The sequence below is a fragment of the Tachypleus tridentatus genome, chromosome 4 (genome assembly GCF_004210375.1).
Source record: "Tachypleus tridentatus isolate NWPU-2018 chromosome 4, ASM421037v1, whole genome shotgun sequence".
NCBI lineage: Eukaryota > Metazoa > Arthropoda > Merostomata > Xiphosura > Limulidae > Tachypleus > Tachypleus tridentatus.
Window position 1 is genome coordinate 29,445,064 of NC_134828.1, and position 27,494 is coordinate 29,472,557.

At 32.2% G+C, this 27,494-nt stretch overlaps 1 protein-coding gene across 1 annotated transcript; it reads right to left on the reverse strand.

Annotated features, from left to right (window-relative positions):
• Positions 1-5,118: 5,118 nt before the first annotated feature.
• Positions 5,119-27,403, reverse strand: LOC143248771 (GTPase KRas-like). The gene is made up of 9 exons (XM_076497460.1): positions 26,957-27,403; positions 24,444-24,492; positions 21,217-21,245; positions 17,584-17,668; positions 11,695-11,797; positions 9,373-9,412; positions 7,909-8,069; positions 7,225-7,298; positions 5,119-6,589 (listed from the first exon to the last, which is right to left on the reverse strand). Exons 1-9 carry the CDS (start codon positions 26,985-26,987, stop codon positions 6,553-6,555), a joined length of 609 nt encoding a protein of 202 aa, XP_076353575.1. The 5' UTR covers positions 26,988-27,403; the 3' UTR covers positions 5,119-6,552.
• Positions 27,404-27,494: the final 91 nt, after the last annotated feature.

Below are 27,494 nucleotides of genomic sequence, written 5' to 3' on the forward strand. Positions count from 1 at the left end.
TATTTACTGACTGATATGCATTTTCTATATTTAAGTTAGGAAATTTTCAAACATTTTCATTTATTCTAAGTCTATGCAATTTTTATCGGTAACATGGTCCAGAAAGCTATTAAACTCACTTCGTTTCAGCTTACTTTGTTATTCTCTAGGGATACTACATGTTCAGTTCATGAATTGCATAACTACGTGATAAGCTGGTTTATCATATGTTTTCTACATGATTTTATTCATAAGTAAATTTTATTTTATTTTCCATTTTGTCAATTTTATCCAGTTTGAGCATACATAGGTGGTCCCCAAAACTATTACGTTTCTCAACTCTTTTTTCGTTACCCTCTAGCGAGTAGTATCTACTTACCCCGTAGAGATGTCGCTGTAACTTCACACATGGTGTAGTATAGATCATCAACTTGTCATTTCATGAGTGAGCAGATGACATATACAAGTCACAGACTTTACACGTTGTGCATGAATGACCACTGATATAGTGATGTTTGTCGCTTATATGTAGAACCGAGATTTTCTTTGTTGAATGAAGCATCAGTTTAAGTCTGAGTCTACATCTAGTTCTACTTGGTTTGAGACGCGAGTGAATCGACGGAAAGGCTTCTCGAGGGACAATGACAGTTAATTAGTTTACTGATCTAGCAAGAAGATGATTTTCTTGTGTTCACTGAAGTTTACACATTATTTCTCTGCATTGCATTATAAAGACTGTTTAGCCTTTCTTCATGTGCACAGTCTTTTTATTTCTTATTTTAAAACTCAATTGTTTAGCTAAAGTGTGTTCTCCACAATTTACTTCCATTATAATAAGCACATCTATATTATACTAATGTTTCACTTTGCTAACGTTAATATTGTTCCTTGCTTTATTTCCCGATGCACGAGTCAAAGGGAAGACTTTTATTAATGAATGATTTATCCTGAAAATAGGCATACTCATTACTAAAAGTAAGAGTTTACAACTGGAGGGAGACAGTTTTATGTGAGACCTGTAAAGCCCAGAAGGTCCTTTACTATATGTAGGACTTTTGTTGATTCTGCAAAGGCTCCTTACTCATGATGATCAGTCTAGATCCTGCCCATGAAGAGCAATCTCGGCATAAGGGAAGCGAAAAATAGCTGAGGGTTAGTAAGGTGGCATCTGATAAGTCTAAGGCCACGTGGAGAAGCCTCTGTACGACTCTCACGTTGTCGATATAAAAAGTAATCACAACCTCAACTGTGGTCAAGACCACATAATGAGCTAAGGACTGGAACTGCTATTAGTAAATGTTCTTCAGTAGTCATAGCTATTTCCCTGGCTGGTAGGACAATAGGTACCCACAGACAAGAACCATAAGCCAAGGGGTATCCTAAAACACAAATCATTACTAACAATGAAACGTATAGTTGTGTAGGGCGCCATGATGAGTTGTATGAACAACTAAGCACCCTAGTTCCAGGGTCCAGGAACAGAGGATCTATAAAGGAGAAGGGCTTTGACCCACGCATATGAGTAATGCAAAATTCACCTCCAATATTCAAACAAGCAGCCAGGTTTGCGGTTTTTTGTAAACTTATTTTCATTATTTATGTGGTTCGAGATTTGCTGCCTGGATAAATTATGCTTTATTGAAGTGACTAATGAACTTATAAAAAATCTAGTACGGACGATTGCACGTCAGATAATCACATTGGAAAAACACAACATTATCAATAGTGCATTACGCAGGCCTGAAAGATCGAAACACAGACAGGCTACACAGCAAGGCCAGCCTTATCGTTGGAATCCACCCATCCTAGACGCTGTATGGGGTTTGATGCCACAGCTACTTCTGCCATAGTAATAACTAACTAGGAAGTAGGCGATTCCACTGTTGGGTGGATGTGAAGATTAACTAAAAAAACAAAAGAAAATTGTTTGTTTTGTTTTTAGCTCAAACATACACGAGGGCCATCTGCGCTAGCCGTCCCTAATTTAACAGTGTAAGAATAGAGGGAAGGCAACTAATCATCACCACCCACCGCCCTTTTACCAACGGACAGTGGGATTAACCGTGACTTTATAGCGCCCCCATGGTCGAATAGGCGAGCATGTTTGGTGTGACGGGGATTCGTAATCGCAACCCTCAGATTAAGAGTCAAGTGCCTTAAAAACAAAAATGTAAAGGTTGTTATTAACAAAAAACAAAATCTGACTTTGTGTAACACTTTAAAGTTAAATATATACAGATTAAAGAATCGAATAAGCAGTCACCTAGGGTGACAAATAAAAAAAATTAAAGCTGCAAAAATAAAATTGATGAATTGTATTTTAATTTCATTTTAAAATGCGGGAGTACCGAAACCCGCAGTAGCAGATCAATGTACCAATCATGAGTACTGAGCGAGCATGTGACTGATCACGTGATTAATAACATCAATAAAGAGGCTCCATTTCGCTGGTGATAATGTGAATAAACACTGAAATATCTCTTTTTGAATTAATACGTTTAACTTATTGTTTCATAATTAACATAAATTACCTTCAATTAAAGGGGAATAACACAATATCACATGTTAATTGAAATATTATGTAACTTACTTTTCGAGAATATGACAATGATTTAAAACCCCCCAAAACGTTGTTATAACAACTGCATTGTCGAGAATTATTTATTTATTTATCCCTATTCTACCTAAATAAGAAAAATTGATAAATAGTAAATAGGTGGGGACGACGAAAACTGCAGCCCCGACAGGTTCATATTCGAAAACAAAATTTGTTATTGTGTAATACTTTTAATAAAAGGCGTACAGTGTTATTTTGGCGTTAGATGATCTATTCTAACGTACATAATTCAAAAAAAAAATAATCAAATAACAGTTGTTATTGGAAAACGAAAATTTTTAGAATGCAACATCAGACAAGTCAACAAGCACATTTTGTTTCAACAATCTTAAATATTGTCCTTTAGACAGAGAAGTCAACAACCAAGTTTGGTTTCAACAATCTTAAATAATGTTCTCAAGACATACAAGTTAACAAGAACGTCTGGTTTCCACAGTCAATAATCTGGAAGATGGTTCTTAAAACTGGCAAATTGCCAAGAGCATAGTGTTTCAACAATCTCAAGACAGCGAAGTTACCATGAATATTGTGTTTCTACAATCAAGAATCTAAAAGATCATTCCTAAGACAAGAAAGGTACGAAGTGGATCATGTTACCACAATCAACAGTATGGAAGATCGTCCAAGAGAAATAAAGCTTTAACACAATTAAGTGTACAATCATTTTTCAACTGTCACTTGGAGATGCATGGATTCCTAGTTTCAGTGAGCTAGACACGAGCGAGACATTATCTGAAGGGTAGATTAATATGACCAAGTCAAAAAACGACAACATATGCAACTGAATCAAAAACCAGTGGGAGTTAGGATTCATGGTCAAGTTCACCATCAGGCCTCATTTCCCTGAGAAATTTGAAAATGACAAATCTTGAACACTGAATATTTCTGATGGAACCTTACAAAGAAGAGTTTTGAAAGTTTTCCTGCAAGGTAAGTTTCATCCAACATCACACACGTGGTGAAGGAATTGCTTTTGAGAAGCAAGCAAGACGTGTTCTACACAGTGTTCAGTCTTACAGTACTGAGTTTTGGCTATAGAGTTAGTTCAAATCATTGGTGCATCATAACCCACCCCTATTTTAAGAGACTTGAAAAATAGCCAAGTGTAACTGTTGGAAAGACAAAAGTATCATGCAATTAAAAGTACACATGAGAGGTGGTCACACAAAGCATGGTTAGTATATTTCATGTTCAGTGTCTCTCTATCAACCTCATTAGTTCACCTATTAAAAATTACGACTCTCTGATGATGTATTATTAAAATGCAAATTATCATTAAATTTACAATGTATATTACTAAACCATGAATTATCTTTAAACTTACCCTGTATTACTAAACCATGAATTATCTTTAGACTTACCCTGTATTACTAAACCACAAATTACCTTTAGACTTACCCTGTATTACTAAACCATGAATTATCTTTAAACTTACCCTGTATTACTAAACCACAAATTACCTTTAGACTTACCCTGTATTACTAAATCATGAATTATCTTTAGACTTACCCTGTATTACTAAATCATGAATTACATTTAGACTTACCCTGTATTACTAAACCACAAATTACCCTTAGACTTACCCTGTATTACTAAATCATGAATTACATTTAGACTTACTCTGTATTACTAAACCACAAATTACCTTTAGACTTACCCTGTATTACTAAACCATGAATTACCTTTAGACTTACCCTGTATTACTAAACCACAAATTACCTTTAGACTTACCCTGTATTACTAAACAACAAATTATCTTTAAACTTACCCTGTATTACTAAATCACAAATTATCTTTAAACTTACCCTGCATTACTAAACTACAAAGTATCTTTAAACCAACCCTGTTTTACAAAACTATGAACTATTTTTATGATGCTGCATTATCAAAGAAATATATTTATACCAATGAAGTGTTATGAAACTTTAAACCATCATTAAAGTAACATTGCTAGACTATGACTTTTGTTTTACAATACTTGAAAGTGGTAAATATTCTAAACAATTATGATTAAAATACCAGATTTAAACAACTGTTTACATCTACCATTCATATAATGTCTTTATTCTTAATAATGCAATTAAATAGAGATACTACTTTCAACCATTGTGATGTCATTGGAGTAGCAGACCATATATCAACAAGACAATACATATAAAATTAAATAAATAAAAAACGTATAATGATTTCATAGTTAAAAATACAATATCAAAAACTAGCAAATCATACGGAAAATGAGTAACAAGTTAAAAATTGTGTAAAAATTAGAGAATGTTAAAAAACAGTCTCAATTTGAAATAATTTCAAGAACATTAATAATTCAAAGCACTATAAGATATCTCACGACACAGAGGCAGGACACCATCATGTAAATGAACACTTTACCTCAACCAATGAGAAGTGTTCTCCTAGAATTCAGCTGCACACTAACTCTGTTAATTGGTCTACAAAATATCAACTAGTTGTGCTCTGCATGTAACATTTAACTAAACACAATATGACAGTCTACCATGCAACCTGACTGCAGTAACTATAGAGGTATACGTTTTATTACAAAATACATCAATATTATAAACATACATTCCTGTTCATTACAGTTAATTAACAATAAGATTTTTATATATTTTTTAAAATCTGGTTATCTTTAAAATATACTGATTCATCACATGAGGAAATTTGTGATGGTTAAAGTAATTTGACAGAAATAAGGACAATACAAGAAGGCATTTGAAAAGTAATTACAATATTAAGTTCATGAACACATGTTAAGTTTACTATAACAAAACTAAATCAAGAGATAACTTCATGAGCATGTAGTAAATCTGAGATTAGACTTTAGTTTCTGCAAGTTAGGATTAAAATGAGCTCTGTTATTTATATACAACACACCAGCTGTTTGTATAACTTGTGATTTACATGCAATATATCAACTGTATGTAAAACCCATTATTTATAAACAATACACCAACTAACTTATCTTCTGTAGTTTAGTTTTAATAGTTTTACATTGCTCCAGTTAGGTTTCAAAGAGTTTTCTTCGTTTTGAGATGTTTCATAAATCATGTGACCTTTTGAATTTAAGGGAACTGGTGACATAAGCAATGAAAATATTGTGCTAATTAAATCCACTTCAATTAGCTTTAAAAAAAATGACAAATGATGGTGGAACAGTACCTTTTTCTATTTTCATTAATTAATGGAATAACTATAACGTCTGAAGACAACTTGAATGGACAATGAATAAAAGTATATTATGAGTTTCACATAATAAATAATACAATGTTGAACTTGCAATAAAGCATTCTTCATTACCAATTCAAGCTATCTTCAAATTCATTGTCTCAAAGCAAGTTTCTCATCATTAAATAAGGAAGTAACTAGCCATAGATAATTCATTTCATATATGGTTAGAATTTCCATGAGTCTGTTCATATTATACTTTATTAGCAGGAGTATGGAAATGAACCATATGTTTCTTCCTTCATGGATATAGTCAAATAAGCCACATGTTCCTTCTTCCTTTGTACAAATGATGAAATGAATCATGTGTCCCTTGTTCCTTCATAGAAATAATAAAAAAGTCTTTTCTTCTTTCATATTACACTTCTGATTAGTTTCTCACGCTCATTTTACTGAATGACAAACATTTTTCTATGCAACTATTATCTACTTCTACACTGTTAGAAATACCTATGTATGGTAAAATGTAGAGATGAATAAAAGGCTGACGTGTACGGTTGGCTGAATCAGGTTACACGAAGAGTCTTCAATTCACATGAATAACGAACACAAAGTATATATTAAGTTCGTTTTACTGATAAATACAAAGAAGTATTAGACAAAGCACGAACGTGGTAATTATAGAGTAACACTTGGGCAAAAAACTGGTGCAGGAAAGAGTATAAATCTTCACATAATCCACTGATATGAAGATTCAAGGCTCCATTGAATGTGCCTCAAACACGGCTTCTGATTGTAGATATTGTTGAAGACCTGGGTGAAACACAGAGAAACATAAAAGTAGAATTAATCTGTATACAGTATTCAGATAAACTTGAAAAACTGTAAAAGGAAAAAAGTAGAAAACTGAAACTAAAGGTAAGCAAATTGAGCATATATCTAGTATAACTTCATTGTCGTCTCAACATCACAATGATAATACTTTAAAAGCCTAATTTGTAAGCCTAATTGCTTGCACTTTAAATACACTATATTTCCATTGAATGGTTATAAGTATTATATAATACCAACTGTGTATTCTGTTTGTTTGTTAATAAGCACAAAGCTACCCAATGGGTTATCTTTCTGCTGTGTCAATTTTGAGTATTAAAACCCAGTTTTTAATGTGATAAGCCTTCAAATCTACCATTGAGTCATCAGAAAGCCATTCTGAAACAAATATTGGTGTACACATAAAAAAGCAGTAATATATTAGTACCTACAGTACGGGCTACATGAAATTGTTACTATTTTGAAACTATATATAAAACAGTTAACAAAGGTTTTTAGTAATAAAGCTCTAGATGCTCCAACAAATACATAAAAGCATACTTAGTTTTATTACAACAAACAAACAGGTAAAAGCAAACACTTTCTTCAGCTGTAACACTCATTAAACTTTCTCTTACCATTTATAAAATGATACATTTTTTCTTCCGGGTTTATCTCTGTGCTTTTTTTTATCCTTCCCCTTTCTTTCTCTCTGCAAAAAAATTAATTTTGAGTCATAGTTACTTCCTTACATAAAGTTTTCCTCTTTAACTACTACAAAAAAGCTCTTCCTCTCAGGCCGATATCAAACACAAAGCTCTTCCTCTCTAACTTATATTAAACACAAAGCTCTTCCTCTCAGGCTGATATTAAACACAAAGCTCTTCCTTTCTAACTGATACTAAAGACAAGGCTTTTCCTCTCTAAATAATATCAAAGTTCTTCCTTTCTAACTGATATTAAACACAAAGCTCTTCCTTTCTAACTGATACTAAAGACAAGGCTTTTCCTCTCTAAATAATATCAAAATTCTTCCTTTTTAACTGCAAATAAAGACAAACACATCTAATTCTCTCTGACTTATGCTCGTTCCAAATATAAAACATTGTAAATAATGCACTGCTTAATTTTTAGAAATGCACATTTGCACGTTTGTTTTGTCAAAAATTAATACATGTTCTTCAAGGCACAGCATGTTCATTATTTACCTTTATCAGTATTCAAACATTTCATTATTTAACATCATGCTTAGATCTTAACATGTTTCTTAAAATAAGATAATACTGACACGTAAAAGTAATATTAGTCACTCTTACACTTACATCTCTACGTATTTCTCGAACCAAGGTGTAAAACGCATCATCTACACCCATTCTTGTCTTTGCTGATGTCTCTATGAAAGGTGTTCCGTAATTTTTTGCTATTTCTGTGGCCTGCTTTGTATCTACTGCTCTGGTTGGTAGGTCACATTTATTTCCTACCACTGACAAAAAACAAAAAGTATTTTATAAATTCACAGAAGAGATACAACCAAACACCAAGAGGAATACTTTTAGAAATAGAATTTTATTTTAATAAAACAACTCAGCAAACACCAGCAACTTAAGAATCATGATAAAGTTATAATTAAAACCTACTTTTAAAAAAGAAGAAATGACAATCTTTTGGAATAACTTCATTTTGATCACTGTTATTATTTTTAACATGTTTAAAAAGACAAGCATTTAGAAACTGAATACCAAAGTAAAGATACCTTGCTGACTGAAGCATTGTCAATTATTTACCAAATGAATACCAAAATAGAGATCTTTTGTTGACCAAAGCGTTAAGAAACATTTAGAAATTGAATATAAAATTGAAAACGTCCAAGGTGGTACTAATCAACTTATTAATTAACAAAGTAGAAACCTCTTAATAACTGAAATAGTACACAGTGAACATCTCTGGTTTGTTGACAGTGGTTGCAATTATCTTACTGATTACTAAGATACAAGAGCTTACCTTGACTGAGAAACTATTCAGTTATGAAGGTGTTAAATCTGTTATTTGACAACTGAGTTAGATTTTAAAGGTGCTAAGTTTTATGTTCTTCAACAATTGTATCGTCTTTTGGTAAGTGATCACTGAGGTGCTAAATCTTATGTTGTTTGATAACCATATGAACTTTTAGAAACTAACCACAAAGTTAATGTTATATCGTTTATTGTTGTGTACACCTTTGAACACTGTTAGTTTGCTAAATTTTTAATAAACATATTCAAGGGATACTGGTAATTTTTTTAAATTTTGCACTTAGAGACAAAAAAAAAAAGGAAAGTAGGTAGTCAACAACATATGGCAACTAATAGAGCTATTATGGTCAAACAATGGTAGTTGACTGTCATTTTTACAACACATACATTGCCCCAAACAGCTCTGCAAAATGTTCTTTGGCAGTTGTTGGGCACAAACCATAGAACCTCAAAATAACAGCCTGATATGCTAACAACTAAGCTACAACTGGCACCTTTGCAAATGTGTTAAATCTTGTGTTTGACAGCTGTGTCAACCTTTCAAACCAATTACAAAGTTGTTAAATGTTATGTTGGTTAAGAATTGTGAGCTTCTGATAACTCTTTAAAAAACAAAATTTCTTTGGAGAAAGATTACATGATTAAGAGTACAATATGAATGTAAACAACACAACTGTACAACAGTTTTCCCAGCACTTTAATTTTTCCAGCAACTATATTACAGATATGTGCAGGTAAGATGAATTAGTCTTGTAATGAATACTGCATACTTACAGACCATAGGAACATCATCTGCATCTTTTACACGTTTTATCTGAAAGTAAAAATTATGAAGACTCTTGATAAGGAATATTAGAGTTGTGGTATTTACCTTTTACATTTAGTTTATCAAATCCATGAGAGACAAACTTCCTCATCACACAAACGAAAGTTCCGTAGAACTAATACAGATCTAATTATTCAATACTGAGGACAAAATAATTTTAAACGTTTCTGTTTTTATTACTCATTTAAAAACCCTTTCATATGCATTTAAATAGCATACTTATCATGTGTCTCAATTCTTTGTAATTATAATTTGTTTATCACAAGTTTGTGACTCAAGCTTTGCTGCATTGAACCATCTGTATTGTTTGAAAGGCATTAAAAATACTTGGGTTTGTATTGATTATCTCAAACACCAGGCTATTACAAGTTAAAAATGTGAAACAATTTCTTTATAAAAGTAACATTCTAGACTTGCTTGACAACAGAGGTCATTCCATACATTGAACCTTAAAGAAATACACTTAATTTACTTAAAAAATCCAATATTATCTTATACCTGGGATAAGGGAATGGCAGAGCATCATGGCCTCCACTTTACTTGATACCTACCTCTTTATTAATAATTAAAACGGTAAACTTGAATGTGAAATATTTCATAAGACCTTCTCTAGCCTTTACCTTAAATCTAATAGCTTTATTTCAGTTTAAGTACCAGTCTACAAACATATGAATTAATCAGAAATTAGAATGTTTCCTTTTGTTAATGAAAGATTACAAAATATTGGAAAGTTTTTTAATATACAAAATGCCTTTCCAATAGGTGTTATAAATCATATTTGTGATTAGTTAAATGATAACAGGGTTCCTACACAGCCAAAATGTAACGTTGTTAAACAAAAATGTTCTTTATAATACATATATATATAGGCTATTTTAAATAGAAATCAGTTACATAAGTTATGTCACTGTGCTTAAACTTGAAACTTAAACTATGTAAGAAGATTCAGTTCATGTCACATAACTCCTCCTAAACTGCCAGATGCACCATCTTCTAAATGGTAACAAACCAATTGTCTGAGTCCTGTAGTTTGTACAAAGGTAAGATTTTTCTCTCTATCCAATGAAGAACTCAAGAATTTTCCTCAAACCCTGTCTCCTAAACTACCAGACTTGCCAACTTCTAAATGGTGTCAAACAAATCATTTCAGCTGCAAAGTTTGCACACAGGTAAAATTTTTACTCAAATCCTTAGGAAAACTGGCTATTTCATGAAAACATTTTTAGAGGGATTCTCCAAGAGTGGAAACCATGTAAATTTCAAAGCTACACCATTTCTTAACGGTAAGAACCATGTGCCGGACAAGTGTAATGGCTCTATAAACATAGCTTAAAATCTTCACAAAAGCACATAATGAGCAGAAAATTTGAATAAAGGGAAAACAAAAATGAGGTTAAATGAGCAAAATAGTGCAGTTTACTTACCAGTGAGTTCTGTGTCAGAAAAACTACATTAGGCTAGGGTTCTATATGATACACACATGGGCCCACTTATTCACATTTATAAACTAGATTAAACATAGCATATAAGTTCCATGTGTTTTCATGTGTCAATATGAAGGGGGGGGGGGGTAAATGAAAAGTTACCTGTTGAAACGTCAAACTATATTAGACCTATTGTATTAAATGATACCCACTTAGCATTTACAAGTATGAGAAAGATTAGGCCTAGTGTACTACGTGATGTACACTCCTCTTCATATATTTACATGTATGAATTACATTAGACCTAATGTAATATATGACTGGCTATATTTGTTGAAAAGTATGAAGAACAAAGTTTTAAAAGAAAAGCTAAGTCAATTTAACAGCTGTTACGCATCTATGTCATATGACACTTATTTTCACCTGTTTACACATCTCAGCTAGATTAGTCTTCGTGTATCAGCACTATGTTTTCACATAGGCATAAATGAATTAGGCTTAGTGTTCTACATGATACACAGTGAGCACCATATTCTCACATGTCTCATCTAGAATTTAAGATAATACTTGACAAAACTCAACTTTACATATTTACATGTCACTGATAAAATTAAGCCTTGCGATTTACTGTTCAGAAAAAAAAAAGCACTTCTTACAAATTTTTTTATACATTTCCAAATCCATCCATCAAGCTCTCTTTTATTTGGCTTTATCAGAAGTTTAGAACTTTGAGCCATTTCTTAATTCTAAAGATTTTAATACTTCTTTCAGTAAGTAGCAAACATTGAAATATAACTGGGGCAGAGTAGTACCACACTTAGTTATTCTTTTTTAAAGTAAACTCACCTGTTCACGGTACATACTAATATCTTCAAATGATTTAGCATTGTTCACTGCAAACACTAAGAGAAACCCTTCTCCTGTACGCATATACTGATCTCTCATTGCACTAGAAAAATAACACAAATATAAAATAACTTGACACATTATTTTTCAAAATATTATTTACTTTCCATCTCAACTAAAAAGGTAATACATACAATAATGAGATGAATATATAGTTTTGGCCTGAATAAAATTCATAACATAGTAAATTAAATATTCTATTTTTTATCCTAATGAAACAAATGTATTTCATAATGATTTTTGCTTGTCCTTAGGAACAGGCAATGACCTACAATTAATTTAAATATAATTATGAACCACAGAATCTATTACAGTGAAACACCAAACATGATGGGGGAGGGGCTACCACATTTGGCACCATGTAAGATCAGAATATTTCAGTGACTGTATTTTCCAGGTCACAGATCATGTGTGTGTGTGTGTGTGTGTCTAAAAAATGTAGGAGTGCAATTTATATACAGTGCACATGAGAAGAGTGGTCAGGCCAAAATAGTTATGAATCACTGATCTAGTACATACATAAAGAAATAGAACCATTAACCTTTTTTTCTTCTTAGCTTACAAAATTCAACTTGCATGCAGGTTTTAATATTTGAGAATACTTTGAAAGCAATACTTATTTTAATTGTGAAAATCAAATTCCTACAATAAACCTTAATCCTTCATATAAACTATTGAAAACAAATTTGATCACAAAATCATTTACCAACAATTTTATCCACATGAGCAAATCATTATACAATATGCATATAAAAATATTTTGTCAAGTAACAGTTTATCCAAGTTTAATTTATTATTCTAACTACAACAGCAACCACTTATACAACTGCATTATACACAAAAAAAATCTTCAGCTAACCTAAACTACTGGTATAATACTACATTTACTGCTATTGGTGTAAAATTTCAAATTAGCAGTTACACATCAGTTCCACAATAGGGTTTTTCTACCAATATTAACCACTCCTTTCAAGTTACTATTACAACTTCTTCAAATAACATTTATAATCAACCTAATCATTGAAGGTTTTCCCCTTTTACTTCTGCTGATATGAGGATATATACAGTTACATTAAAACAAGGTTTATCTACAGGGCACTTACAGAACAATGATATGAAGATAATATTGAGATTATGTCTAACATTTCATCAACATGGAAGTTACTTAATTACTTGCTATAATCATTAATGGAATTGGATTTTCTAATGAAGTGATTAAGTGTTTTTACTGATTTTCTTATACAGGACTATCTCCATTAATGTACATTTTACTTTTAATGTACTTAATTTCTGTACTGTATAGTTAGCTTACTTATTGTTAAAATAAATTCATAATTAATTCTACCTGCTATTATATTAGTAAATACAATGTTAAGCACATTTTAAGTATGTTAATCAGCAAGTCATGTAACAACCACAGTCAATTAAAAATTGCAGTGAAATAGCATGTATAAGTATTAAATTTTGACAATGTTTGGCATTTTGTGTTAATGTGATGTCACCAAAAACTGACTGCTTCTGGAAAAGGTATTCAAAAATCATTTCTGGTGCAAAATATTCATACACACACATACACATGAAAAAGATGTGTTCAGATTAGTGATTTAGAACTTCCAGGACAGGGATATTACCTGAACTTAATAATGACAGTGGCAAACAAAGGCACATAGATCAATTTCGGTATTAGGAACAACTTGAAAGAGACCCGCATTAAGTAACATCCCAGAGGGGTAAGCAATACTTAGCATCATATAACAGGTGAGAACCCACAAACACAAAGACTAATGGATAAAGCCATCAACATGTCCCATGAAACAGAAGGCAACATGATTAACAAGGACATTAGTCTGGAAAAACAACAGAAATCATGTTTGCACAACTTGCTTTCAAGAAACATCCATTTAACCACTGTATACCTAAAATAGCTGAAGAACGAAATACGTATTCATATTATTCTATTCAAAGAAATAGAATACAGTCAAGTTGCTGGATGCAGCAACTATGAATTTCTGTGCAATAAAACTATTATAGAGATAAAAGTTTTCTACCTCAACACTACCTAGATTATGGAATACATGCAGGGAGAGGTGGTGTAGTTTGACCAAGACAAACTTATGGCAGAGCATTTTGAAAAGGAAACTATGCTATTTCAAGATACAGGCTTATAAAGATAAAACCTTACTGGACATGGAAATAATGACAATAACAACACTGTGAGGCTCTATAATTTTTTTAATGATAATGATGAATTAAACTTGTGAATTATGATAAAATGTTATTTTTACTTATTTTTAGTACAGGGGTAGAAATATTCTAAATTTTCAGCAGGACACATGTCCTGCTGGACAGTGAAACTTGCTGGACATTTGAAATTTTAGCAGGACACCTCAAAATTGTCACCAGACATTACCGAAAACAAGAAATCAAGTACAGACAATTATTATATAAAACAGAATCATTTTATTTATGGTACTGAAACATTATTTCAAAGCAAGCAAGTGGAAACAAGCCTTGTATCCATGAAAAATGGCACATCAATCAAACTCGTAGATTTAGTCATCCAGCACTAAGACATCAGCTGATGTAGACTCAGTATCTCTATGTGTGTGAGTTCCATGTGGACTCACAAATCGTTTGTTTGTTTTTACTGTCCTTCCACCAATTCCGTAATTCCAGTAATTCGTGCTTGCAAGATCACAGGTCTTATTCTTACCTAATTTTATTGTCATCAAGTCATTACGAGAATCGTTTATTAGTTTGGACCGCCAGTCATCCTTAATAACTGCCATCTGGGAAAATCCACGTTCTGGTTCAGCAGATGACACTGAAATCACCTGCATGAGGCATACCAAGGCCAACACTGTTGATCCAGGGAAAGGTTTAACGTCCTCAACAGTAATTTGCCTTAACATGTGGGCCCACAATCCACTGCACTACTAGCCAGGGACTCATCTGATTTGGCAAGTTTTGTGGCTTTGAGCAGTGTCTTGTGTAAGTCAGCTTGGCAAATATCAGCTGCAATGTTGAAACCTTTAGCTTCTAGCAGAGCACCAAAGTGGTCCAATAGTGTCTGGAGTTCATTATGGCCATAAGATGACAATGCTTCCTTGCTTTTAGGCCAGATGCTTGGTTCAAAATTTTGAAAGGCACCAATAAAATCCTTATCAAATTCTTCAAATCTCTCATTCAGATATGTGACAATTTTACCTATGAAGATAGCAGTTTCTTCAGCCACAGATTGAGTAACTGTCTCTTTTGTGGCACTTTCTGAGCCTCTGGCCCTTGTCTGACCACTAACAACAATCACCTTTCCTCTAAGTAACCACTTGCCAGTTTGTTCACATGTTGTGAGATTTTTAACAATTTTCTGGGATCTCTCAACATGATTCAGATTGCCCAGCTTCTCTTTGCAAACAGCAAGTTTGTCAGAAACAATGTTCACAGTAGCAGAATTGTCTTGCATTTTGAGACTAAGAGATGTCAAAACAGGCAGAACTGCCAAGAGTATGTCCATGTACAGGATGAACTTAAGGCTTGTCAAAGTACTGTATAATCCTGCAGCTTTCTGTCAACATTTCCTTTTGTCATGCAGCTTTACTCGATACAAATGATCTGCTAGAGCTGCTAAGTTATGAGAAACTGACTCCAGAGCACGCTCTTTGTAGGCCATCCACCGGGTTCCTCTCCCTTTTGTTGGCTTTATCAGCTTCTTTGAGGCCAACCCAGTTCTGTGGCAAATTGTCATAAAACTTCCATAGGTTTTCTAAAAAGGTTTGGATACTATCAAGGTAAGGGATGTCCTTGATGGTCTTCTTAATTGCAAGTTCCAATCTGTGACTAATATAGTGGATCCCTATCAAATAAGGTTTTTGCATTTTCAATCTGTTGACAAGTCCTTTATTTGTGCCAAAATTAACAGCTGCCCCATCAGCTGTCAGGCATACAATTGATTCAAGCCAGTCGGGAAACTTGCCATATATGGACAATGCTGCAGGTACAAAAAATTAGTACCCAATATTAGTTACCTTCTGTAATTTAAAAACAAAATGTAAATTTGTACTTTGGAAAATTCAATTGCTCCATTATCTATTACACTAGTTGTGTTAGGTTGAGCTCCAATTCTGTCAGTGGTTCTTCTTGGTTTAAATCACTGATGTATATTAATAATGGAATGACTATGTAAACGTGAAATATTGTCCATTTTAATTTGTCTTAATTAGGAATTTGGGATAAATCCAGAAAATTCTCATCCCAGGTAATTAAGAAACCTTTGCCTGAACTAAGTGCCTGTAGCAAGTGTTCAGAATAAGCCTTCTCAACTGACTGCAGACACAGGAAGTGGGTTACAAGGTAACAGTAACTGTCCAAGTATCTTACATAGACTATCTCCTGCTCAATGTTGGCAGTGTCTGTTGAGCTGTCAGTCATAATGTCAAAGAATAATGAGGTGTGCAGATGAGATCTGACATTAATTCTAATTGTTTCTGAAATATACTTCGTAAAGATAACTGCTTGTTTGTCATTGGCATAATGTTCTGTTAAGTTCATACCAAAGTTGTGCTCCTGCAGCAACAGAAGCTCTTGAAAATTGCTGAATGGTTTGGCATTAAAGCCATATAAAGGGCAGACCTGAACAGCACAAGCAAACGATCTTTCTCATTCTGGTTAAGTTTGCTCAATTCTTTCATCATGAGAGTTAAATCAGGTGTTTCTGTTGCTGTCTTAGCTTGACAACTTAGACTGTGGGCGTGACTGTTTTCATGCTCCTTAACAGCACTTGCTCTCAGGTTGGAAGATCCTGTTATGAAGACGTTCTTCTGCCTTCCACTACTTTGGTCATATTCCTGACAAATTGAGCAAAACATCAATCCAGTAGCGTTATTATACCCCCGCCTTGGTCGGACTCTATTCCATTCATCCTGGAAACAAGTAGGCTTAGCGCCAGTACTAGCAGTAAAAGTTTGTGCTTTAACACTTGAGCTTGGGTCAACAAGCTGGGGTTTTTTCACTCCAGGTTCCACAGTATTGTCTTCTGATTCATTAGTCTTACTCGTGAAGCCAAACTGAAACAGATCATGAGACTTTCCCATTTTTTTACTATCAGATGCCATGGTCAGATCGTCGGGAATGTTTGGCAGTCACGTAACAATCAAGGATAGCACGGATAAGGCGACCTAAAAAGCGCATTGTGTGAGCGTTCACGACCGTTTTTTTACATTTGCTTTATTTTTTTGTCTTAAATTAAATCTTAGATTTTGCAAGTTATTTTCCACTCATAGAATATACTTTTAAGCAAAATCTTTGGGCTGTGCATACACAGCTTTTGCCTCACTTATTTTTGAGGAGACGATGTACTTGTGTCTGATATGTTAGGAATATGACCACCGGTCATGATGTCCGGGGGATAGATGGGAAAGTGCCGGTCAAAATTGATTTTTAACGGACATGTCCGGCTTTAAATAGAAAATTTTGAACCCTGTAGTAGGTCCATTTATTTATATTTCTTCCCTAGTTGTTTATTATTATTATTTGCAAATGATTATTTATTTTTAAGAGTGTCACTGAAGCTATTCCAAAACCAACCCACATTTAATTAATTAACATTTGTAAAGAATCATTAGATTTTCTTGTTTCTTTTATGTATTAATTTTTTTTTCATAAACAGAATTAGTTTTTTTTCTCAGTTGTGGTGGAACTAGTGCTATTATATCTTTTAGTAAAAGATATGTCTACGATTCAATCAGGGTAACAATAAATGCTAAACCGGAAAACACGGTACTTTTTCGTATAGCAAGAACCAACTGCTACATTACTGCATTAATAACCTACCTGTACTCTTCTTGTCCTGCTGTATCTAATATATCCAGAAGACAAGTCTCCCCATCAATAACTACTTGCTTCCTGTATGAATCCTCTAGACAGCAAAAGGAACATTTGAATTTCAACAAAATTATGTAAGTAAACAACGTTTTCGTTGAAAGCAACTAAGCACTTTTAAAAAATCTATAATCACATTCACATTGTATGAATGAAACAGTTTGAACACTACTGTCTTTCCTACTACTGTTTCATTTGGATAGAGTTTTGTCCTTTCAGTATTCCAGATACATATTTTACAAGTGAAGATATAACAATTTTCATATGCTACAAGCAAATGTATAACAATTTCATTATTGTACTGAACCTAGTGCTGGTAACATTATTGTAATATTTTATCTTACTGAATCTAGGACAATTTAAATATCTCACTAACAAATATACAATGATTTGTTACCTTAATTAATCTAGATACTGGCAATAATATAGTGATTTTGTGTAACATAAAACTATTTATTACTTACAATTATTAATGGACTTCTATATTTACCTGAAGCATGAACACCCAGAGTTTTCAACATGAATAAAAATTACAATTCATATTTTATTATCTTTCAATACTATAAATCAAAATACCACTTCTAGTTTTACTGTTAACCAAATGGTTAGTTGGTTGATTGATTTGGTGTTTTATGGCACAAAGCAGATAGGCTCTCTGTGCCAAACATCTGGTAAAAAGTTAAAAATAAATTTAGTAAAATTCATAAAAAGAAATTAAAGTAAAACAAAGTTAAAAAACAAACCATAAATAGCATAAAACAAGTGTTTACATCTAGTTTACAATGTTAAGAGAAAAACTACAGTAAGACAAGTTGTAAAGGATTTTCTGTAGCATAATTGTAATTATCATAACTTGCCAGGAAGACTAACAGGTAAGTACAAAAACCACCATCAGTCACATGAAGTTGGCCTTTCCAGTCCTAATTCCGAGGTATGTGACGTTATGGCCATTTTCAAAAAGTAAAGTAATAAAAGTTTTAAAAGACTTGTAGCAAAAGTTTAATAATAATTCACCAGAATGACTAACGGGTATTTCAAATAGCAGTGTTAGTCACCTGAAGTTGGACTTTCCAGTTCTGGTTTCGAGTTATTTGATGTTATGGCCATTTTCTAATTTCAAATTGAACTAGATGTACTTAGATTCTTAAAAAGAATCACATTAAAAAAAGGTCTAATGTATAAATTAAAAAACTTAAATGGCATTAAAAAGATTAATGGCTTTTAAAAAAACTAAAAACATTTCCAAGATGGACAATGTCACCATCACCAATAACACTCTCTAATGTTATGGACAAACCTTGGGACAGAACATGTTTAAAATGGTGCCATCGTTGAGAGTCATAATGATGACAAGAAAGTAAAATGTAGCTTATTGTAACCTGAGTGTTACACAAAATACACACTGGTGCATCAGCTCCAGATAAGAGAAAATGATGAGTTAAAAATCTCTGACCAATTCACAGTCTAGTTCAGACAACATCTTTCTGATCCTTAAGGAAACAAGACTGCCAAAGTTCAATAGAGGGTTTTATTTGGGAAAGCTTGTTTACACATTGCTCACTCCAAATTGACTGCCAGCTAGCACGGAGCTGAGCCTTGAATAGAGGACCATAGTCCGTGTATGGGTTAACCAAATGAGCAAAGGATTTGTTTTATATGAAAACTGTTATAAAAGAAACATTTTATGAGAATAATCACATTTTTATCATTTTACAAATGTAGAAAAAGCTTAAATATATTCAACTGTAACAAAACTAAAATATTCAGTGGAGAAGTACTTTATACAAATTCATAAAGAACAGTAATGACATATAATTTATCAAAGAATAAAGAAAACATAAAAACCTGACTGATTTTGACAAACATGAAAACTGTTCTTAGCACCTTGTGTACTCAGGTTTGAAACAGTTCAAAAAGATCAAAGTTTACTTTCTTTTTTGTTTATTGTGAAGCACAAAATGAGTTATCTGTACTGTGCCCACTACAGGTATCAAATCTTCAATTTTGGCATTATAAGCCCTCACACTTACTGCTGAGCCACCAGAGTGAAAGGTTTTACTACTTACAAAATGAACTGAAAAAAAAAAAAAAGACTTACAAAGATGGTTAAGTTCAAATCACATATTATTATTGAGCAAGTTTTCTCTATTTTTAAATATTTCTATAGTTTCTTACTTTGTCATAATAGAACTTCAGTTCAACAAGTTTTGATAGGTTGAAATTAATTTTGAGGGTTAGTTTTGTAAACATGCAACAGAAAAGCTTATATATGAACTTCATTCTGGTAAAAGTAACCTTTATGTTCTTTTACTCTAAATGGAATAATTTTTTTCTTTTTTTTTACCCACAGAAGCACCATTATAATAACCAAAATTAGAATAAATATCCAGTTTGTGGTGAGCTCTTGTATCATCTTTACCCCCACAAAATTAGTTTAACAGTTTCATCTCTTGTTTACAGCCTGTCTTAATTTTAGTTTTATTTAAATATAGTACCTACTTTATTTAATATCAAAGGGTAGTACAGTGTTGTAAAATAAGGGTCATCCCTTAATCTATCTGCAGTTACTTGATTCACTGTGGTATTAAACATTTTAATTCTGTTGAATAAATTACCTATCCAGTTTGGTTTTAATTCTTGGGAAACGGAAACATTTGTGATGTAATTCAATTTATTACTCCTCTTGTCAAAATAAATGTTCAGAAGACACGAAGTTAAGAGTTTTGTATATTATGGTCTGAGAATAAAAATGCCTAGATTTATTGTGAGGAAATAAGCTCACAATTTCTGATTTCTGACAGATGTCTGTGCAAAACTTGCCGCCTGGGCATTGTGAACTAAAACAATGAAACATAGCATCTATCAGTATAGTTTATAAATACCTGTACTCCTAGTAGAACCCAGTTAATCTTCTATGAAACTTTATAATGTCGCTGTTGTCATGAGAAGAGATGGTGAAGGTATCATCAACATGTTGTACACAGAAATTATAATTGTGATTTGGTTAATGGTACTTAAATCATGTCCCTGCTCCATGTTCAGTGATAATTTCTTCATTTTTGACTCTGTTTCTTAAAGTAGAAAATTCCACCCCAAACATGACACGTTACGTTCATCTAATATTAGTGGTGACCTGATATATTAACAGCATAATACACAATATTAGAAGGATAAACATATAGTCCTTAGTATTTATATATGATTAGGGGGATAAAGAGGAATTTCTAGCCTTTACATATGACTAAGGGAATAAACAGGGGTTCTTAATATTTACATATAACTAGAGAGATAAACAGTGGGTCCCTAGTATTTATATTACTTCTTTGTACAACTGCAATTGGTTTGTCTTCAAGCCTTTTATCAACTTCTTACATATATAATCTATGGGAATTTTCCACTATTATTATAATGATGAGTTATTGCTGTTTTGTTTTTTAAGTCAAAGTACACGTACTTTTAATCTAGCAAATATTAAGGTAAATCATTTATTCAAGCACACACACACAGGAAATATTACGTATATTTTTTATCTACTTCCAACAAACTTAGAAAGTACAGACAAATATTAAAAAAAGTTAAACTTACCTATTGTTGGATCATACTCATCAACAAAACTGTAAAAACAAGTAAAGAAAATTGAAAACAAAAATGTTAATATTAATGTGAATTAATTAATTTTAATTCAAATTTTAATAAAGCTACTTCAACTGTTTAGAAAGCTACTTGTTTTAAATGTAGTGCATGGTTATTTTCCAGATGTATGTATGTCTATGAGTCAGTTAAACACTAGCCTTCTTTCAATTTTCATTGTAAAAATGCATCACCAGGTTCCTTATTCTATAACCTTGATCTAAAATATCAGTTATCCACATCTTTACCTATAATGTATTAAACAAAATACATAGGTTTCTTCATACCAGAATAAAGCACAATGAAACTTAAAAACTTGTACATAAATTGATTCTAAATAAAAACAGCCTCTGTTATTCCTTTGGAGGAAACACAAACCAACACCACAGAAACTTTATGTGATACATGAGGTATGTCTAAAGTTTTGTGTGATATACAGATGCATCTATAGTTTTACGTGATGTTAACATTTCTCTTACACAATAAATATGTAATAGCTATTTATCACTCACACAAAACTACCTCAATGTTCATCTACCCTCTAAGCACTGCTAAATGTTTTCACAATCAATACACCAGTCTATGTACTCTAGCAATTTTGTACCATTTCTGAACATGTACATATCATGTGATTACTATTCACCAATAGTACTGTGTCACCTATACTGGCAGAGCCACATCACACTGTTTTTCCCACTGAATCCTCACTTTTGAGAATTGGCAGACACCAAAAGGAGAACATCACCAGTAGAGAAAAAGGATGGAAAGTGTGTGAGAGGAGGTAAGTACTTATTGGAAATACATTTTCAGTGTAAAAAAAATGTTAACTTCCAATATCATCTTACATCCACTTACACAAAGCTAGAAGCCTACATTGCAAAGGTGGAGGGGCCAGTACAGACACATAAGTACCAAACCAAGTGAAAAGTAACTGCCCAAAATGAAGAGTTGTACTCAGAGATGAAAGTGTGTGGTATTTCCCTGCTTCTGGAACAGGTATGCTCTTTGCCCAAGATGTAGGAAATTAATTCTAAATGGGCAGATAAGGAGTTCAAGCTGTAGCAACACATAAACAGAATTAGCTACATACAAACCCAACTCAAGCTGTAGCAACATATAAACAGAATTAGCTACATACAAACCCAACTCAAGCTGTAGCAACATATAAACAGAATTAGCTACATACAAACCCAACTCAAGCTGTAGCAACACATAAACAGAATTAGCTACATACAAACCCAACTCAAGCTGTAGCAACACATAAACAGAATTAGCTACATACAAACCCAACTCAAGCTGTAGCAACACATAAACAGAATTAGCTACATACAAACCCAACTCAAGCTGTAGCAACATATAAACAGAATTAGCTACATACAAACCCAACTCAAGCTGTAGCAACATATAAACAGAATTAGCTACATACAAACCCAACTCAAGCTGTAGCAACACATAAACAGAATTAGCTACATACAAACCCAACTCAAGCTGTAGCAACATATAAACAGAATTAGCTACATACAAACCCAACTCAAGCTGTAGCAACATATAAACAGAATTAGCAACATACAAACCCAACTCAAGCTGTAGCAACATATAAACAGAATTAGCTACATACAAACCCAACCTACATTGGTTTCATAACTCATCTTCAGCATTAAGAGGTTAGGGAGGAAAACAAAATCATGCTTCTCCACCAAAGTAAATGATATGGTGGCATGGTAACTGATGGAAGGTGCCAGAAAAAAAAAAAAAAGGTCTAAAGTGTCTAATCATTGATTATATTCTTCCTCAGAAACATTATTATGTTGAGAACAAGAAGAAATCACCAGCCAAACAGACAAATGGAGCTCTCTGCAGTTTAAAAACTGTACCTTCTCTGTGGATAAAGTCAAATCTGATTCCTATGGGGTCGTACCAATAGCGTTTTTGGCTGTAATGGGAATTTCCATAGTCTACACATTAATCCCAAATTTATACTATGATCTCTTGTAATTCTACAACAAAAATAAATACAGGCAAAAAAAATTAAAATAACAAAGCAGGTTCATAAACAGAAGACTCATTCCAAAATAACACGTCTAGATAAATGTTGTGCAAGTATAGATGGCAAAATACTATTGGTAGAGAGCAGTCACATGATACCTACATGTTCAGAAAGGGCATAAAATCAATTGGGTATACAGATTAGTGCACTGATAGCAAAAATATTTTTAGCAAATGAACATCAAGATAGCTTTGTGTGCAAGAAGGTAAAACAGTATTTGGAAATACAAAGTAAATGTAATTCAATACCATAATGTAAACTGCATGCTACCACATGTGATTTACAACTTGTATGGCACAAATATTATACAGACATGGTTCAAATGGCAATAGAATTTAAGTATAAATACATACATACCATTATAATTTTAAAACCATTTAGGATAAACAATTGTGGATCTCTGTAATAATTTGTCATCATTCCATAAAGAAAATAATAGAAATTTGGAATTACTGAACTGTTTATAGTGGTTACAAGATCAGTAAAATCAATTGACCTTATATAGAATAAAATATTATCAATATAAAATCTTGTCTGTTATATGACAGTGTTTTTAAATTCTTTGAGTGATGTACATATTTGACAGATGAATGATATAAAATGACAAGTAGTTTTAACTTTGAAATCTTTAAGGTTTTTTTTCTACTTGAAAATTATTTCTAACATATCAAAGTTTAGCAATTAGTAAACAAGCAGGTTCTTACAACAATTTTGTTGTATTAACAGCAGGTTAGCTGGACCAAAACAAATCAAGAAATTGAGTATTCACTTTTTAGTAATGATACCTTAAAACCAGCTCTCTTCCACTTGTCACCTGACACTATGAATAGTTTCTCATTCACACGAAAGTGCATTCTTTTTCTTTTCTTTTACAATTTCATTCAACTGTCCTTAAGAGTCTTACTTGGACTCTTTACATAAAAAACAAAAGTTGGCTTTATGTAATCAATGAGAAATATTATGGCTTTATGTGATACATCTAGGAATTCATGTGATATACACACTACACATACATCTAGGGCTGCTTAAACACATAAGAAATCTAGATTTAGATTTCCCAGCATAATTTTTATTATTCAATTTGTAAGGGTAAAACCCTATTATCCTGCTAAGAAAGTGTACAAAAGATACTCACTGGTTCTGTATGAGTTGGATTGTCAAGGCACTTTTACCAACACCTCCAGCTATAATGTAAAAAAAGGAACAAAATATGATTTAGTTTTAACTCAATATGTAACAAAGTGAAAAACATCAATCATATGAACAAATAAAGTGCTTCTTACACTCTGGGAAAAAAAATATATTTATATTGAAATGTCAGTTTGGTGTCTTTGAACAATTCAACTGTTGAATAACAAATCACTGTTCAGTTTGAACAATTCAATTGTAAAGTAACAAAGTATTATTCAACTTGAACAATTCAACTGTTGAATAACAAATCACTGTTCAATTTGAACAATTCAACTGTACAGTAACAAAAGGCTGGGAGTACTGATGGCATTTTGTGTACAGCTGATTTCCAGTTTATGGTCCAAATTGTGTTGTATTTAACTTACTACCTGGTTTTAAAATTAAATTTATTCTTAAAAGAAAGCTAATGAAGTCTCAAGATTGGTGGATTTGTTGAGATGGCAAACTTAGAACCTTCAATCCTTGATGTAATACAACTTTAAATTAAGCAGAGAAACCAAAAACTCTGTTGAAGTTTAAAAAATTTAACACTTAACAAGTATCTAAACTTCAATTCTGAAGCCTTACATATCCCATCAGGGTGCATTTACATTGTTAACTCCATATATTTTAATTTTGTGAGATATGTATATCGAAGATGAAGGCCAGAAGGCTTGATGGGATGAATAGAAATTATACTGTAAGCTGTCAAATGTTTATTCTATATATAATTATAAGTACAACTTTAGAAAAAAAATCAAATGGAGAAAAATATTGTAAATAGTTACATACATTATAAGAGTTACAAATCTGGTTTGATTCCCTTATTCCTTAAGAGTAACTTGCAATATGAAAGTAATACAGGAAACGGAATCCAACAACATAAAACAGTAACACAGAAATGAATGAACTACTTGTAAAGCACTAATCCCAATATCAACACAGAGGCAAATAAACTACTTGTAAAGCACTAATCCCAATATCAAGTAACACAGAGACAAATGAACTACTTGTAAAGCACTAATCCCAATATCAAGTAATACAGAAACAAATGAACTGCTTGTAAAACATTCAAATTCAGAGTGTTAATGTCCTTCCAACTAATGTTATGGAATTACATTAATTTATGAATATTCAATGGCATTTATGCAAGAACTTTAGAAGCATTTTTAGACTTATGGTAATAGAAATGTTATAATTAAAACTGTAAAGTTTAATATATGGATTACACTCCAATAATTTCAAAAATACAGTACTCCTGCAAATAAAAACCCAATAGAGTACCATATAAGTTACAGCTTTTTAAAGAAATTTCATTATCTGTCACTTAAATAATTACAAAAAGGTACTCTCAAGAAGCAATAGCACTTTTAAACAAAACTAACTTAAATTTTAAAATAAATGAACATTTTAAAGGTGTCAAATGCTAATGGTATATGAGTCATGATATATGATGACAAGAAACCCACTTGATGTAAAAATGTATTTGCAAGATACAAAACTCTTTGTTTACATGAAGGTAACCTAAAAAAGGTCAAAACATTGTTCTACACTTTACTTTCATTAAAGTTTTAATACCCATACCAGCTGTCATGAGAAAACATCATGATTTATTATAATAATTATGATTTTGTGACATCACAAAAATAAACTGATCAAAATAAAATTGTTTCTAGAGTTAACACATTTATTGTTCTATGATTTGTTGCAATTACTGAAAAGTCTTCCTGGTTATTACAAAGAAGGACCCATCTCTCCATGTTTCTTTTGTTGCTGTTGTTTTTACTAGAAAGTTTAAGACCTCCAGTTTCCACGTTAATTTTTAACTTGTGAGTTGTAATATATCAGTAAAGAGTATTAGCTTTAGAATATAAATAAATGTCAGTACAAGTTTAAAATACAAGCTTTTAAGCAATTTACTCATAAGGAATATATGTTGTTTGGTGTTTTTGTTTTTCTCTGTAGTTTTTGATTTGAAGTTTCATTCTTATAAATGAAAAAAATATTATTATAAAAACTCTATTTTGAAAACATTTTTCTTCCCATATTTTATACTAATACTGCCTATATAAGCAAACTACTCTTGTGAAAAATTAACATGAACATCTGGGGCCATCTTAACCATAACCATATTTCTTAAGTTAAACAGAAACAAATTAGCTTGAAACACAATCAAATAGAAAGGTGAACATTAAGTTTGTTTGTATTAAATTCTATTCATTCACTTCAAAATATATACGTATAGTCACAGGTAGTGAGACGAAAAATAATATTATTGATTAATAGTAATCATACAATTTCATTTACAATGAACAACATAACGTATAAAAGCATATCTGTTAAAGGTCAAACTTTTAAATTATAATTTCTATTGTTTAGATGACAATGAAAAGAAAGAGTAACAATTTTGAATTACTCTTTTGATCCGTTTCTTTGCGTTAAGTTTATTTATCACATTAAAATAAAATTAAAGCTGACCTCCAACAACAACAAGCTTGTATTCTGTCATATTTCGCTAGTTTTGTGGATGTACAGCTATCTGGAAACGCCTTGTATCGGTCTTCCAATCCAAGACAATCCTGTATAGTTAGGCCTAAACCATTCGAAACTGCGATAGGACACCATGCACAATTTTTCAAAGTTGGTCGTAACCTTGGCTTCGAAGGTAATAAGTTAATAACCACCCCCACACAACGTAAGGGGCAGTACTGATACAGTTCACTACCTAACCTAATCAAACCAAAGGCACAACTGAACTATCGAAACTTTAACTTAGTTTTAGCCTCAAGTTCAAGCTATAGTTATTACGCCTGAAGTATACTAAAAGAATAAGTTTAATAACGCTTATTATGAGATACAACGTTTATAACATTTTCTTAAAATTTACAATCCACAAAATACATCACAACACCAAACAACATGTGTAAAAAATTCTCGATAATATGATTTTGGTTTTGATATTAATACTAGTATTATATATATATCACACACATTATACATGTATATAATTAAGACT